The 15,253-nt window shown below is 41.8% G+C and overlaps 1 protein-coding gene across 3 annotated transcripts in view; it reads left to right on the top strand.

Moving 5' to 3' along the window:
* The window catches only part of DDX50 (DExD-box helicase 50), a 47,962-nt gene extending 41,593 nt beyond the window's left edge, over window positions 1-6,369 (top strand). For all 3 annotated transcript variants that reach the window (XM_055274521.2, XM_055274525.2, XM_055274524.2), the window contains 2 exons: window positions 2,007-2,051; window positions 5,874-6,369. In XM_055274521.2, the coding sequence (XP_055130496.1) occupies window positions 2,007-2,051; window positions 5,874-6,152 (324 nt within the window). In that variant the 3' untranslated portion in view covers window positions 6,153-6,369. The remainder of the gene's footprint in view (window positions 1-2,006; window positions 2,052-5,873) is intronic.
* The last annotated feature ends 8,884 nt before the right edge of the window (window positions 6,370-15,253 follow it).

The following is a 15,253-nucleotide window of genomic DNA, read 5'->3' on the forward strand; positions in this document are numbered from 1 at the left end:
AATTAAAAAGCTCTTTAATCAACTACCCCAAATGTTTACAAACACTAGCAAATTTGTTCTTTCTCTTTGAAGCCTAATGGCATGAATAATGCTGTTTTTTTCTCTGTGTTAGTTTGTTTCCAGTTATAAATTTGGGGCATTATATATGTAACCCATTCCTCGAGAGCTGTAAATCATTCTGTTCAGTTTGACTATCTAATACCCAAGTTATCTAAGTTTCTGCCACATACTGTATGTGGTTGTGTACATGTGTTTATTCTCTTTTTATTTTTTAAATTTTATTTATTTATGACTTTATAGTGATGAGGTCTCATTGTTTGCCCAGGCTGGTCTTGAACTCTGGGGCTTAAGTGATCCTCCTACCTTGGACTCCCAAAGTGCTGGGATTATAGGTGTGAGCCACTGCACCTGGCCTTTTTGTATTATTATTATTATTATTTTTATTTTTGAGACAGAGTTTCACTCTTGTCGCCCAGGCTAGAGTGCAATGGCACAATCTCGGCTCACTGCAACCTATGCCTCCTGGGTTCAAGCAGTTCTCCTGCCTCAGTCTCTCGAGTAGCTGAGATTACAGGCGCCTGCCACTATGCCCAGCTAATTTTTGTATTTTTAGTAGAGATGGGGTTTCAGCATGTTCGCCAGGCTGGTCTCGAACTCCTGACCTCAGGTGATCCTCCCGCTTCCGCCTCCCAAAGTGCTGGGATTACAGGCGTGAGCCACCATACCCTGCCCATGTTATTATTATTATTATTATTATTATTATTTGGTAAAGACAGGATTTTGCCATGTTGCCCAGGCTGGTCTTGAACTCCTGAGCTCAAGGGATTCACCTGCCTCAGCCTCACAAAGTGCTGGGATTACAGGCTTGAGCCACTGCACCTGGCATGTGTGTTTATTTTGGAAGACTAAATAGCTTATGATTGCAGTAGTTAAACAGCTCTGTAATTTTGAGGACGTGCAGTTTGGTTTTTAAATGGCCTGCTCTTTGTTGTTAATGAATTAATGATATGAATTAAATAAATACTTTAATACATTTATATAGCAAAATTAAAACTGTAATCTTGTGACTGATTTCTTCTAATGGTTTTGAAAAATGATGTTATCAATTTAACTTTACTGCATAGGTTCATTCTAGCTTGGAATTTATTAACTAGATTGTTTATTGCAAATAATCATCTCTCTCAAAGTTTAATATTACTTGCCTTTAAAAAGGATGTGGGGCAAGTATGAGACAAATATATACTTTCAGGAAAAAAATGTAGAGGAGAGGGAAAAAATAGCAAGATGCATAGGCCAAACTAGTTGCTATACTTGAGTATTAAATTAACTTTCAGCTTATTGACAACTAAGACCATAGAAGAAACATCTTGGGTTATATAATTCTTATTAACTAATAAACATTGCAGCTTTTTTCTTTTTTTTTTGAGACAGAGTCTCACCCTGTCACCCAGGCTGGAGTGCAGTGGCGTGATCTCAGCTCACTGCCACCTCTGCCTCCCATGCCCAAGCGATCCTCCCACCTCAGCCTCCTGAGTAGCTGGGACCACAGTCATGCATCACCACACCTGGATAATTTTTGCATTTTTTTTGTAGAGATGGAGTTTTCCCTATGTTGCCCAGGCTGGTCTTGATCGAATTCCTGGACTCAAACAATCTGTCCACCTTGGCCTCCCAAAGTTCTGGGATTACAGGCATGAACTACCATGCCTGGCCCATTGCAGCTCTTTGTAAATGAGACTTTCTGTCATTAAATTTTAAAAGAAATTTATTAGAAGGATCATTTTACAAGGGACATGAAACAACATATAGTGTCTACACAAACTCTTCTAGAGAATACTCTAGATTCTTAGCAGTAGTTGTAAATTCTTATTGGATACTGTGTTTAGTTACTTTTTAAATTTAGAAAATACATTAAGCAGCCACTGAGTAATGCATTATTAGTAAAACAAAAACAAAACTACACATATGCATCTAATTTAAAATGTTTTGCTTTGTTTTGCTTTCAGGGTGTTTGCTTTGATGTTCCTACAACTGAGTCAGAAAGGTTACAGGTATTTTTAAAATTTTATCTTTTAAATAGTTGAGTACATTCTCTAACATTTAGATTGGGATATTTTGGGAAACATAGTCACAATGTCATTATCATGCCTAAATTAATGAGGAATTCCTTAATATAAAATAACCAGTCTATCTCAAATTTATTTTTAAAGAGATGGAGTCCCTCTCAGGCTGGAGTGCAGTGGCACAATCATAGCTCATTTGCAACCTTGAATTCCTGGGCTCAAGTGATCCTCCCACCTCAGACTCTGAAGTAGCTAGGACTACAAGGCGTGTGCCACTATGTCTGGCTAACATGCGCCACCATGCCCGGATAATTTTTTTTTTTTTTTTTTTTTTTTTTTTTTTTAAGTAGAGGTGGGGTTTCTCCATGTTGGTCAGGCTGGTCTGAAACCCCCGACCTCAGGTGATCCACCCGCCTCGGCCTCCCAAAGTGCTGGGATTACAGGCATGAGCCACTGCTCCTGGCCCCATGCCTGGCTAATTTTTTAAAAAAATTTTTGTAGAGACAGAGTCTGTAGCACAGATTGGTCTTGAACTCCTGGCCTCAAGTGATCCTCCCACTTTGACCTCCCAAAGTGTTGGGAATATTGGTGTGAGCCACCATACCCAGCAAAAAACTTGTTATTATAAATCATTTCAAACATATTTTTTAGATGAGGGACTTGTATAATGAATCTCTATGTACCCAACACTCAGCTTCAACAATTATCAGTTCATAGCCAGTTTTGTTTCATTTCTGTGTCCATCTACTTACCCACTTTTCTGCATTCTTTTGAAATAAATTCTAGGTATTCTATCATTTCAACCATAAATATTTGCATATTTCTAAATATTAATGACTTTAAAAAAGACATTATCATAATACCATAATTAAACTCCCCCAAAATAATTCCTTAATATCGTCCAATTTTGTTTAAATTTTTCCATTTGTTTCCTAAACTTTTTAAATACGGGGTCCATAAAGCTCATAGATTGTAATTTGATGTTTCTTTTTTTTTTTTGAGACGGAGTCTTGCTCTGTCGCCCAGGCTGGAGTGCAGTGGCGCAATCTCGGCTCACTGCAAGCTCCGCCTCCCGGGTTCACGCCATTCTCCTGCCTCAGCCTCTCCGAGTAGCTGGGACTACAGGCGCCCGCCACCACGCCCGGCTAATTTTTTTTTTTTTGTATTTTTAGTAGAGACGGGGTTTCACCGTGGTCTCGATCTCCTGACCTCGTGATCCACCCGCCTCGGCCTCCCAAAGTGCTGGGATTACAAGCGTGAGCCACCGCGCCCGGCCTGATGTTTCTTAAGTCTCTTTTAATCAATAGGTTCTTCGTCCTCCCTCTCTCTTTTAAAAAAGTATCCCTGTGTTTGTTGAAGAAAGAAGTTGTCTACTGGATTCCCATAATGAAGAATTTGTCTATTGTATCTCAGTACATACTTATATACCTACTTTGAAACAAAAATGAGTATTCTGCTTTTGAAGTCTTTTTAAAAATTCAGAATATATTAAAGACACATTTTTGTGTCAATAACAGTTCTTTTTTTCTTTTTATATTTTAATTTTTTGTTTGTTTGTTTGTTTTGAGACAGAGTCTCGCTCTGTTGCCAGGCTGCAGTGCAGTGGTGTGATCTCAGCTCACTGCAACCTCCGCCTCCCGGGTTCAAGCGATTCTCCTCCCTCAGCCTCCTGAATAGCTGGGACTACAGGCAAATGCCACCACGCCCAGCTAATTTTTGTATTTTTAGTAGAGACGGGGTTTCACCATGTTGGCCAGGATGGTCTTGATCTCTTGACCTCATGATCAGTCCACCTCGGCCTCCCAAAGTGCTGGGATTATAGTCTTGAGCCACTGCACCCAGCCTTTCTTTTTATATTTTTAAATAGAGATGGGGTCTTGCTATGTTGAACAGGCTGGTCTCAAACTCTTGGTCTCAAGTGATCCTCCCACCTCAGCCTCCAAAAGTATTGGGTTCACAGGTATGAGCCATTGCACCCAGCCACAGTTACTTATTTTTAATGACTCCCTGGCATTTGGCCATTTGGGTGGCTGGTTTTCTTAACCAGTGTCCTATTTTCTGAAATTTAGATTATTTTGGCCGGGCGCGGTGGCTCACGCTTGTAATCCCAGCACTTTGGGAGGCCGAGGCGGGTGGATCACGAGGTCAGGAGATCGAGACCACAGTGAAACCCCGTCTCTACTAAAAATACAAAAAAATTAGCCGGGCGTGGTGGCGGGCACCTGTAGTCCCAGCTACTCGGAGAGGCTGAGGTGGGAGAATGGCGTGAACCCGGGAGGCGGAGCTTGCAGTGAGCCGAGATTGCGCCACTGCACTCCAGCCTGGGCGACAGAGCGAGACTCCATCTCAAAAAAAAAAAAAAAAAGAAATTTAGATTATTTCTAATAATTTACTATTATTAGGACTGCCCTAAACATTGGTATAATGAATTCTTTATGCATTGCCATGTTTATCTCTTTAAGATGTGTTTTTAAATGTGATTGCTTGGCCAAAAGGTTTGTGCCTTTTTTTTTTACTTTGGTTATATATTGCCAAACCCACCAGTGGAATGTTCGTTTGTCTTTTCCCAAAAAGTACCAGTATTGGAAAGAAAGATAGCCTTAGCAACAGGGTGTCTTAATAACAACTTTTTTTTTTGTTTTTTTTTGAGACAGAGTCTCACTCTGTCGCCCATGCTGGAGTGTAGTGGCACAATCTCGGCTCACTGCAACGTCTGCCTCCCAGGTTCAAGCAATTCTTCTGCCTCAGCTTCCCGAGTAACTGGGATTACAGGCGCCCACCACCACGCCCGGCTAATTTTTGTATTTCTGGTAGAGTTGGGGTTTCACCACGTTGGCCAGGCTGGTCTCGAACTTCTGACCTCAAGTGATCTGCCCACCCCGGCCTCCCAAAGTGCTGGGATTACAGACATGAGCCACTGTGCCCGGCCAATAACAACTTTCCTTGCCAACTCATGATCACAATAAGGAACAGTTAGTGTAGCAAGATATAAAATAGTGATGCTTTTATGGGTTACTGATTTGTATATCTTCACTTGTTTACTCCATTATCAGAGTGTTTCCAGTGGCTACATTTTTTAGTCTTTGGCTGGTGTTGACTTGTATTTAATATCCATCATGGGCTCTTTTACTTTTTGCTTGTCAGTATACCTGCTGAAAACAATGCACTACTTATTAATGGCCTATCTGCTTTGTGCTGAGATACCAAATAGTGCTGTTTTAGAATGAATAAACTGAGTATAATGTATACTTTTTTACATTTATTTAATTAGCATATTTATTTAGTAATACATAGTATAATTTTAGAATGTATATTTGTTTAGAATGTTAGAATTTATTAGATAAATGTGCTGAGATACCAAATAGTGCTGTTTTAGAATATATAAACTGAGTATAATGTGTACTCTTATACATTTAGTTAGTATATTTAATTAGTAATACATAGTACAGTTTTAAAATGCATATTTACTAGAATAGAATGTATATTTAGAATGTTAGAATTTATTAGAATAAATGTATATTTATTTAGAATGTTAGAATTTATTTAGAATGTATATTTATAGAATGTATTTAATTAGTACATTTAATTGGTAATAGTTTAATTTTAGAATGTATAAACTGAGTATGAATTTATCATCTCAAAAATTGAAAATATTTTTGCTTATTTTCTGGTTTTCATTTTTGTTCCAGATACTTTAACAGAATAGATGGCCTTTAGCTAATAGATATGAAAAAGGTGTCTTCTGTACTTACATGTTTGCTTATGGTTTCTATTTTGCATTTATATTAATCCTGTAAATTCCCCTAACAGGCAGAGTGGCATGATTCTGACTGGATACTCTCAGTGCCAGCCAAATTACCTGAAATTGAAGAATATTATGATGGAAACACATCTTCTAATTCCAGACAGAGGAGTGGCTGGTCAAGTGGTCGATCGGGCCGGTCAGGCCGGTCAGGTGGTCGATCTGGCGGCCGGTCAGGTAGACAGAGTCGACAAGGAAGTCGCTCAGGAAGTCGACAAGATGGTAGAAGACGAAGTGGGAATAGAAATCGATCAAGAAGTGGGGGCCACAAACGGAGTTTTGACTGAGTATTTGATAGTTAATCTACCAGTGTGAGCTTGCCTGTTTCTGCCTAATCATGTACATTATCCACCAAAAATTAGGTCATCATAGTTGAGGTATGTGTCTGCTATTTGCAAAGAAGTTGGTCGTATTTTTTTAAAAAGTATTTCACAAGAATGGAACAAATCTACTTATCCAGTTATACCTTTGAATAAAAAAACCTCCTTTTATTGTCTCTTTTCACTTATGTGTTAAGAATTTTCTCAATGTAATCTCAAAAATTTCTTTAAAAACTTGGCAGTCAGGCCAGGTGCGGTGGCTCATGGCTGTAATCCCAGCACTTTGGGAGGCTGTGTTGGGTGGATCACTTGAGGTCAGGAGTTTGAGACCAGTCTGACCAACATGGTGAATCCCCAACTCTATTAAAAATACAAAAATTAGCTGGACATGGTGGCACACGCCTGTAATCCCAGCTACTCGGGAGGCTGAGGCAGGAGAAGCGCTTGAACCCAGGAGGCAGAGGTTGCAGTGAGCTGAGATCGTGTCACTGCACTCCAGCCTGGGCAATAGAGTGAGACTCTGTCTCAAAACAAACAAAACTTGGTAGTCAAGCTAATCATAACATAAGATTACTTGGGTTTTACAAAATGTGATGTATTTGTATTCATATCATTCCTCCCATAGGTTATGTGATAAAAATAAGAAATTCCCTTCTACATTAAAGGGCTGTGTAAACTGTTGACATGGTTAGTTAGGTGTATCATTTTAGTCTAGATACAGTTAATTAAAAGGGTGTGCAAACAGTGCATACTCATTAATTTATTCCACCGATATTTATTGAATTTCTACTATGTTTCCATCACTATGCTAACCACTGGGGAGTATAGTTGTGAGTAAGGCATAATCACTATCCTTAAGGAACTTAGAGTCAATTATTACAGACTAACAAAGAAAAGCTAAGACAGTGGTAGGTATGGTATGCTAAGGACCTACTTGGGGTACACCTGACCAGTTTTAGGAGTCAGGAAGGCCTTTTAAAAGTGATACCCAACAGAGACATAAAGAAGTATCCATTTAGCCACATGTATGTACAGGTGGGAAGAGGAGTTAAGAAGGGAGAGGGTTTGCAGGCAGAGAGAACAGCATATGCGGACCCCAGAGGCAAAGAATAGCATGGTAAGTCTGAGGTTTCCATATGATAGAGAACAAGAATAAGAGACTGGTTTAGTATTTAACAGGGACAGATTTTAAAGGCCTTATGTACATTGTTAAGGAGTTTAAAGCTTTTCTTGAAGACAGTGGGTAATCATTTAAGGGCTTAAAGTAAGGAGTAACATGATTTGATTTACATTTTAGAAAGAATGCTGGCCACACTGAAGAGACTGGATTGGAGAAAAGCCAGACTGGAGGCCTGGAAACCTCTTAAGATGCCATAGGAGTAATCTATGGTAGAGATGCTGGTGATCTGAACTAATGCTAAGTAACATATTTTGAGGGATGAGAACTGAGGCACTTGAGGGGTTGTTACTTGTCCAGAATCATGCAGCTGGATGATGTGAGGTAAATGAGGATTTGAACCCAGAAAAATGCCTAGCTTCTGAACCAGCACTCTTAACCACTGTACTAAATAGTGACAGTGGACACTGAGAAACATGGATAGGTTTCAGAGGTTTTTTTTTCTTTTTTTAAATGGAGTCTCGCTGTGTCACCCAGGCTGGAGCGCAGTGGCGCGATCTTGGCTCACTGCAACCTCCGCCTCCTGGGTTCAAGTGATTCTTCTGCCTCAGCCTCCCGAGTAGCTGGGACTACAGGCACGTGCCACTATGCCCGGCTGATTTTTTGTATTTTTAGTAGAGATGGGGTTTCACCGTGTTAGCCAGGATGGTCTCAATCTCCTGACCTCGTGATTTACCGTCTGCCTTGGCCTCCCAAAGTGCTGCGATTACAGGTGTGACCCACCACGCCCGGCCAGTTTCAGAGGTTTTTAGGAGACAGAATTCTTAGGACTCAGATAGTGGATTAAAAGATGAGAGGGAAACAGAATAAAACCTAGATTTTTTTTTTTTTTTAAGATGAGGTCCCACACTGTTGCCCTAGGTAGAGTGCAGTGGCTCAATCCAGGCTCACAGCAACCTCAACCTCCTAGGCTCAAGTGATCCTCCCACCTCAGCCACTCTAGTAGCTGGGACTACAGGTGCATGCCACCAAGTCCAGCAAAAAACCTAGATTTTGTCCCTGAGACAGGGTACGAGGAGGAAGAGCAAGAAAAGTTAAGAGAGGTTGGGAATATGATTAGTTCAGGATTAGATATATTTTAATATTAAGTAGCCCATGAAATATGTAAAAGGAAATAAACTGTAAGCAATTAGATTTGTAAGTCTGAAGCTCAGGAGAGAGATTTGTTCTAGAGATAAAAGTTTGGGAATGATAGACCAAAAAATAATAATTGTAGCTAAGCTAGTAGATGAGATTATCCAAGTATGGTAAGAGCAGAGGACCGAGGAGGGAAGCCAGGGGGCTACCAATGTACTTAATTCCTAGAAGAAGAAAGAGGACTCCATTGAGAAGAGATGAGGAGGACAGAAAGCCCAGGAGTGTGTGGCTTTTAGAGGAAACAGGATGAGCTGGAAATGGCCATTGGACGTGGCAAAAGAAACTTCATAGGGAGCAACCATAGTAATAAGAGTATTGAGAATAGAAGCTAGTTAGCAGTGGGTTCAGTAGGAAATGGTAGATGAAGTGGTGAGAACAAACATGAAGATCTCATTCTCAAATTTGATTGTGAATAGGGAAGAATAAGCAAAAGCTGGAGATACAAGGACATGAAATTCTGGCAAGGATTTTCTGTGTATGTGTGGGAGGTGCGGTATTTGAGCATGCTGAAATAGGAAGAAGCCCTAAAGGAGGGAGGGCAACATGAAGTTTCAGGAGAAGGAATATATGGGATCAAGCACACAACTAGAGATTTTAGCTTTATTTATTCATTGTTTATTTTTTAAAAGTTTATTTATTAGGCTGGGCGTGGCGGCTTATGCCTGTAATCCCAGCACTTTGGGAGGCCAAGGCAGGCAGATCACCTGAGGTCAGGAGTTTGAGATCAGCCTGGCTAACATGGGGAAACCCCGTCTCTACTAAAAATACAAAAATTAGCCGGGCATGGTGGCAGGTGCCTGTAATTCCAGCTACTCAGGAGGCTGAGGCAGGGGAATCGCTTGAACCTGGGAGGTGGAGGTTGCAGTGAGTGCGGATTGCGCCAATGCACTCGCAGCCTGGGTGACAGAGCGAGACTGTCTCAAAAAAAAAGAAAAAATATATTTATTGATTGATAGGGTCTTGCACTGTTGCCCAGGCTGGTGTGCAGTGGTGCATTCATGGCTAACTGCAGCCTCGATCTCCCAGGCCCAACTGATCCTCTCACTTCAACCTCCTGAGTAGCTGGGACTACAGGTATGTGCTACCATACCCAGCTAGTTTTTGTGGGTTTTTTTTGTAGGGATTGAGTCCCACTATGTTGCCCAGGCTGATCTGAAACTCCCAGGCTCAAGCAGTCCTTCCATCTCGGCCTCCCAAAATGCTCATTTACAGATGTGAGCCACTGTGCCTAGGCATTTTTTTTTTTTTAATTGGCTGTGTTGCCCAGGCTGGTCTTGAACTGGACTCAAGTGATCGTCTTGTCTCAGCCTCCTGAGCATCTAGGATTACAGGTGCATGCCATTGTTCCTGGCTAGAGATTTTAGCCTTAGATAGAATAACATTTTGTCAGGCAGAAAGTATGATTATCTTGCAGATGTTAAGGTAACAACTACAGGTGGAGCAATTGAGTGATTTCCTGTATTAACACAGCATTCTGTTGTAGGAATGGAGATGAGGGATAGTTGATTGACCCAGGATTGGAGTTTTACTTTGTGAGTGAAAGGATGACGAGGTAAAGATGCCAAAGACTGGCAAAAGTGATCGGAGTAATGGTCCATGGAGTCTAGACTGCCTAGGGATTGAAGTGGAGATGGAGTTGATAACGGAGGATGTAGAGGAGGCAAGGGACTGAAGGTCCATGAAGGCTGTCTGAACTTGAGATTTCAAGAATGGAGCAACTGGGGAGAAGCAAGTGCAGGGTATGACCTTTGTTGGGACAAAGGTCACTTCAGTTGCGGTGGTCAAAGCAGTGGGTATGTGGGTGGTACTCAAGGACAGTGAGGTCTCCTGCGATGAAAACAAGCCAGGACTGCAGTGAGGAAGACTAACCCAATTCCAAAATATCAGTGAATGGTGGAGGCTGGGAAATTACCTGCATGAGGAGGGGTATAGGGTGACATTATGCCTTATCTTCAAAGGGATGAGAGCTTTTACATGAAAGTGGAGTAATGGTTTGGAAATAGATTTGAGGAAAAGAGGATGCTGACATCAACTGGGATATGTGGAATTTCAGGGAATGGGCAACATCTTGTGTGTGAAACCTGCAGAGGGTGTGGGTTTTCAGAAAGAGCCGGATTTCAGTTAAGCCAAGGAGGCAGGGAAGGACTTTCAGTGCTGGATTGTGGAAGGTGGAAGTTTTGATTTGGGGGGCTAGTGTTACAGACAGACACAACTGGGGGGAAAATCTCAGTCTGCTTTGCATTTGAGCAACTGAGTCGTAGCATAACCAAGATAAAACAGGGGCTCCATTCATAGTACGTTGCATGAGTACTAGTATGTTCAGTCAGATATGTTGTGTGCCTACAATGTCCCACGCAATGTTTTGGGTTAATAAGCAGTGCCCAGTCTCTGTACTCTGGAGCTCAGAATCTAGTGAAATAAGTGGACAAATAAACCTATGTCCATGGGAATGACTAAGTACAATGATTTGTGAATACTGAGCAAGGGCACCTGGTCCTGGAATGGGAGGAGGGGTTCAGGGAAGGTTTTTTAGACATGATGACTGAGCGTTAAGTAGGTAAAAGAAACAGGAAGCTTTGCATCCAGGCAAAGGCACAGAAAAGCTGATGAAACAACATGGTCTTAAGTATGGGGAACTACGAGTAGCTCTTGTTGCTGGGATCGTGACTGTGAGGAAGGCAATGGTGAGAACAAGGCAAGATGTGTTATATCTTGGAGGGATTTGTAGGTCTTGTTTTGGATAGCCATTGGAGGGTTTCAGGGAAGAGTGAAAAAGATAAGTATGTAGGTAAATGCCAACAGGGTGGATGGGTTTAAGAGATTCTACCTGCTAAAGGTCAGATGCCCTATTAGCAAGGGTCCTAACAAAATTAAATAATAGCTTTCCACATGTTTTGAAAGTAGGATGGGGCTGGGCAAATTTCTCATCAAATTCTCAGCTTTGGGCTGCACTCGGCCACTATTATCTTTACTCTTCTTCCTTTTAGAAGCCAGTACCTTCATGACTCCCTTTTTTGGCTTTTGGTCTCCTGTTTGGTACTCTGTGCTCTAGTCATTTAACAGCTATTTGAACTAGAATCGGTTACTCTGATCTTCAGTTTTTGAATTTATAAATGAAATAACATCTGCTTTATTCTCTCCAGCTTTAGAATTATGAATTCACTTTTAGGTTTAAATATCTTGAGTCTTCTCTCACATTGTTTTTGTTTCCCATATTTTGGGGATAGTGCTTAACAATAGTTTTTAAAAACCATACTCCTTTTTTTTTTTTTTTTCCTTATAAGTATACATGTCAGGCAGGGCGCAGTGACTCACGCCTGTAATCCCAACACTTTGGGAGGCCAAGACAGGTAGATCACTGAAGGTCGGGAGTTCGAGATCAGCCTGGTCAACATGATGAAACCCCATCTCTACTAAAAATATAAAAATTAGCTGGGCGTGGTGGCAGGCGCCTGTAATCTCAGCAACTTGGGAGGCTGAGGCAGGAGAATTGCTTGAACTCAGCAGCTGGAGGTTGCAGTGAGCCAAGATCGCGCCACTGTACTCCAGCCTGGACGACAGAGTGAGACTTCGCCTCAAAAAAAAAAAAAAAAAAAAAAAGATACAGCCGGGCGCGGTGGCTCACGCTTGTAATCCCAGCACTTTGGGAGGCTGAGGCAGGCGGATCACGAGGTCAGGAAATCGAGACCCCGTCTCTACTAAAAATACAAAAAATTAGCCGGGCGTGGTGGCGGGTGCCTGTAGTCCCTGCTACTTGGAGAGGCTGAGGCAGGAGAATGGCGTGAACCCGGGAGGCGGAGCTTGCAGTGAGCCGAGATTGTGCCACTGCACTCCAGCCTGGGCGACAGAGCGAGACTCCGTCTCAAAAAAAAAGATACATGTCCATTGTTGGGAATCTAAAAAAATAGAGAAGCAAATGGAAGAATATAAAAACCACCTACAGTCACATTACTCAGAAATAATGACCGCTAACATTTTATTTTGTAGACTTTTGAATTTGTTGTGTGTGTGTGTGTGTATACATGCTTTTAAAAATAGAAATTCTCCCTCTAATTTTGTAAAAACATTACATCACCAGATCAGAGGAAATGGGCCTGGCAAAATACTGATATTTAAGCATTCAAGGATATTCAACATTTCCTATCAAATTTTTTCTCTATTTCCTTTCTTTTTTTTTTTGGAGATAGGGTCTTGCTCTTTTACCCAGGCTGGAGTGCAGTGGTGCAATCTTGGCTCACTGCAACCTCCGCCTCCCAGGTTCAAGCAATTCTTGTGCTTCAGCCTCCCAAGTAGCTGGGACTACAGGTGTGCGCCACCATATCCAGCTCGTATCCAATTTATATAAGCTATTCTTCCTGTTGTTACTGAATTTTATACTGATGACAAGATAATTAATTGGCCACCTTTTGTCAAATGGGCCTTTTGCATGTTTCCTGGTGGAAATTTGGGTTTGTCCCTATATGCAGGTTACAATGGAACTTATTTTATAAGCTTTGAAAAGTTTTCCATTTAGTACCATTCTGGGGCTTACTCTCTTGTTGAATATCTCTTGATAATAAACATGTCCCTGTACTGTATGCAGTAGTATCATGTATATAGCAGGATCATGTAGTGTTGTGGTTTGTCAACCAGACTGCAGGTTCTTTGAGGTGGGGCCTGGGCCTCCACTTAGTATCTAAACTACATGATACAATGGTGAAACCAGAGATGTTAAGCATTTTGTTGGCCAATTAGTTGACTGCATTCATGCTTGCTCTCCTTTCTCCCAAATCTAACACCAGGATGACTCAAGTACTTTTGCACCTGGGCATATAGCTAAAATTTATTTCAAGGGGTTCCCCTCCACCATTGCCATGTTAACATTCAATAAACACTTAATTACAGATTACTATGTACCAGGCACTGTCTGAAATTTTGAGGACACAAAGATGAATAAATCAAGGCTCCTGACTCAGGGATATCAGAATATAAGTTAAAGCACTGTTGCACATTTTCACAAATTGTTAACAAAAATTTGAGACCATGGCTGGGTGCGGTGGCTCACACCTGTAATCCCAGCACTTTGGGAGGCCAAGGCGGGTGGATCACCTGAGGTCAGGAGTTCGAGACCAGCGTGGCCAAAATGGTGAACCCTCGTCTCTACTAAAAATACAAAAATTAGCCAGGCATGGGGGCGGGCGCCTGTAATCCCAGCTACTCAGGAGGCTGAGGCAGGAGAATTGCTTGAACCTGGGAGGTGGAGGTTGCGGTGAGCCAAGATCGTGCCACTGCACTCCAGCCTGGGCGACAGAGTGACTCCGTCTCAAAAAAAAAAAAAAATTGAGACCATGAAACATCAAATAATAGTTTAGGTGAAACAAAATTTTTCCTTGAAACTCTCAGATTAAAAAATGTGCAGTAGGCCGGGTGCAATGGCTCGAGCCTGTAATCCCAGCACTTTGGGAGGCTGAGGCAGGAGGATCATGAGGTCAGGAGATCAAGACCATCCTGGCTAACACGGTGAAACCCCGTCTCTACTAAAAATACAAAAAATTAGCCGGGTGTGGTGGTGAGTGCCTGTAGTCCCAGCTACTCGGGAGGCTGAGGCAGGAGAATGGCATGAACCCAGGAGGCAGAGCTTGCAGTGAGCTGAGATCGTGCCACTGCACTCCAGTCTGGGCCACAGAGGGAGACTGTCTCAAAAAAAAAAAAAAAAATGCAGTAATCAGAAATACAGAAATACTTTTCCAGCATTTTCCTTTATCATAAAATGTAATATTTTAAATTGTGTTTTCAAATCCTTGTGACACACTAAGTTTTAACAGTTTTCATTGATTGTGCTCTATGTGTCAGGCACTGCCAGACCATTTTCTGCCATTATCTTACTTAATTTTCTCAATCGATGAAGTAGGGTTTGTTATCCTCATTTCACACAAGGGAAACTTGGGTTCAGATTAGATAATGTGTCCAAAAATAACAGAGCAGACTGAGTATGGTGGATCCTGCCTGTAATCCCAGTACTTTGGGAGGCGGAGGTGGGAAGATCACTTGAGCTCAGGAGTTCAAAACCAGCCTGGGCAACATGGCAAAACTCCGTCTCTACAAAAAAAAAAATTAAAAAATTAGCCAGGCATGGTGGCACATGCCTGTAGTCCCAGCTACTCGGGAGACTGAGGTGGGAGGATCGTTTGAGTCTGGGAAGTCGAGGCTGCAATAAGCCGTGATCACGCCATTACACTCCACTCCAGCCTGGGCAACAGAGGGAGAACCTGTCTCAAAAAAATGAAATAGAGACTGGGCGCTGTGGCTCATGCCTATAGTCCCAGCACTTTGGAAGGCTGAGGCAGACGGGTGGATAACCTGAAGTCAGGAGTTCGAAACCAGCCTGGCAAAGATGGTGAAACCCCATCTCTACTAAAAATACAAAAATTAGCTGGGCGTCGTGGTGCAGGCCTGTAATCCCAGCTACTCGGGAGGCTGAAGGATGAGAATCGCTGGAGGCGGAGGTTGCAATGAGCTGAGATAGTGGCCACTTCATCCAGCTTGGGCAACAGAGCGAGACTATGTCTCAAAAAAAAAAGGCCGATTTTCAATGTCAGATATTACTATATTCTATCCCATTTTTGAAATTTATTTTTTCTTTTATATATATGAAATATTTTATGTATATATATGTGTGTGTGTATATATATATAGATATAGATATACAGACATAGGGGTTTTGCTGTGTCGCCCAGGCTGGTCTTGAAGTCCTGGCTTCTTTGGAGGCTGAGGC

The sequence above is a fragment of the Symphalangus syndactylus genome, chromosome 4 (assembly GCF_028878055.3).
Source record: "Symphalangus syndactylus isolate Jambi chromosome 4, NHGRI_mSymSyn1-v2.1_pri, whole genome shotgun sequence".
Lineage (NCBI taxonomy): Eukaryota > Metazoa > Chordata > Mammalia > Primates > Hylobatidae > Symphalangus > Symphalangus syndactylus.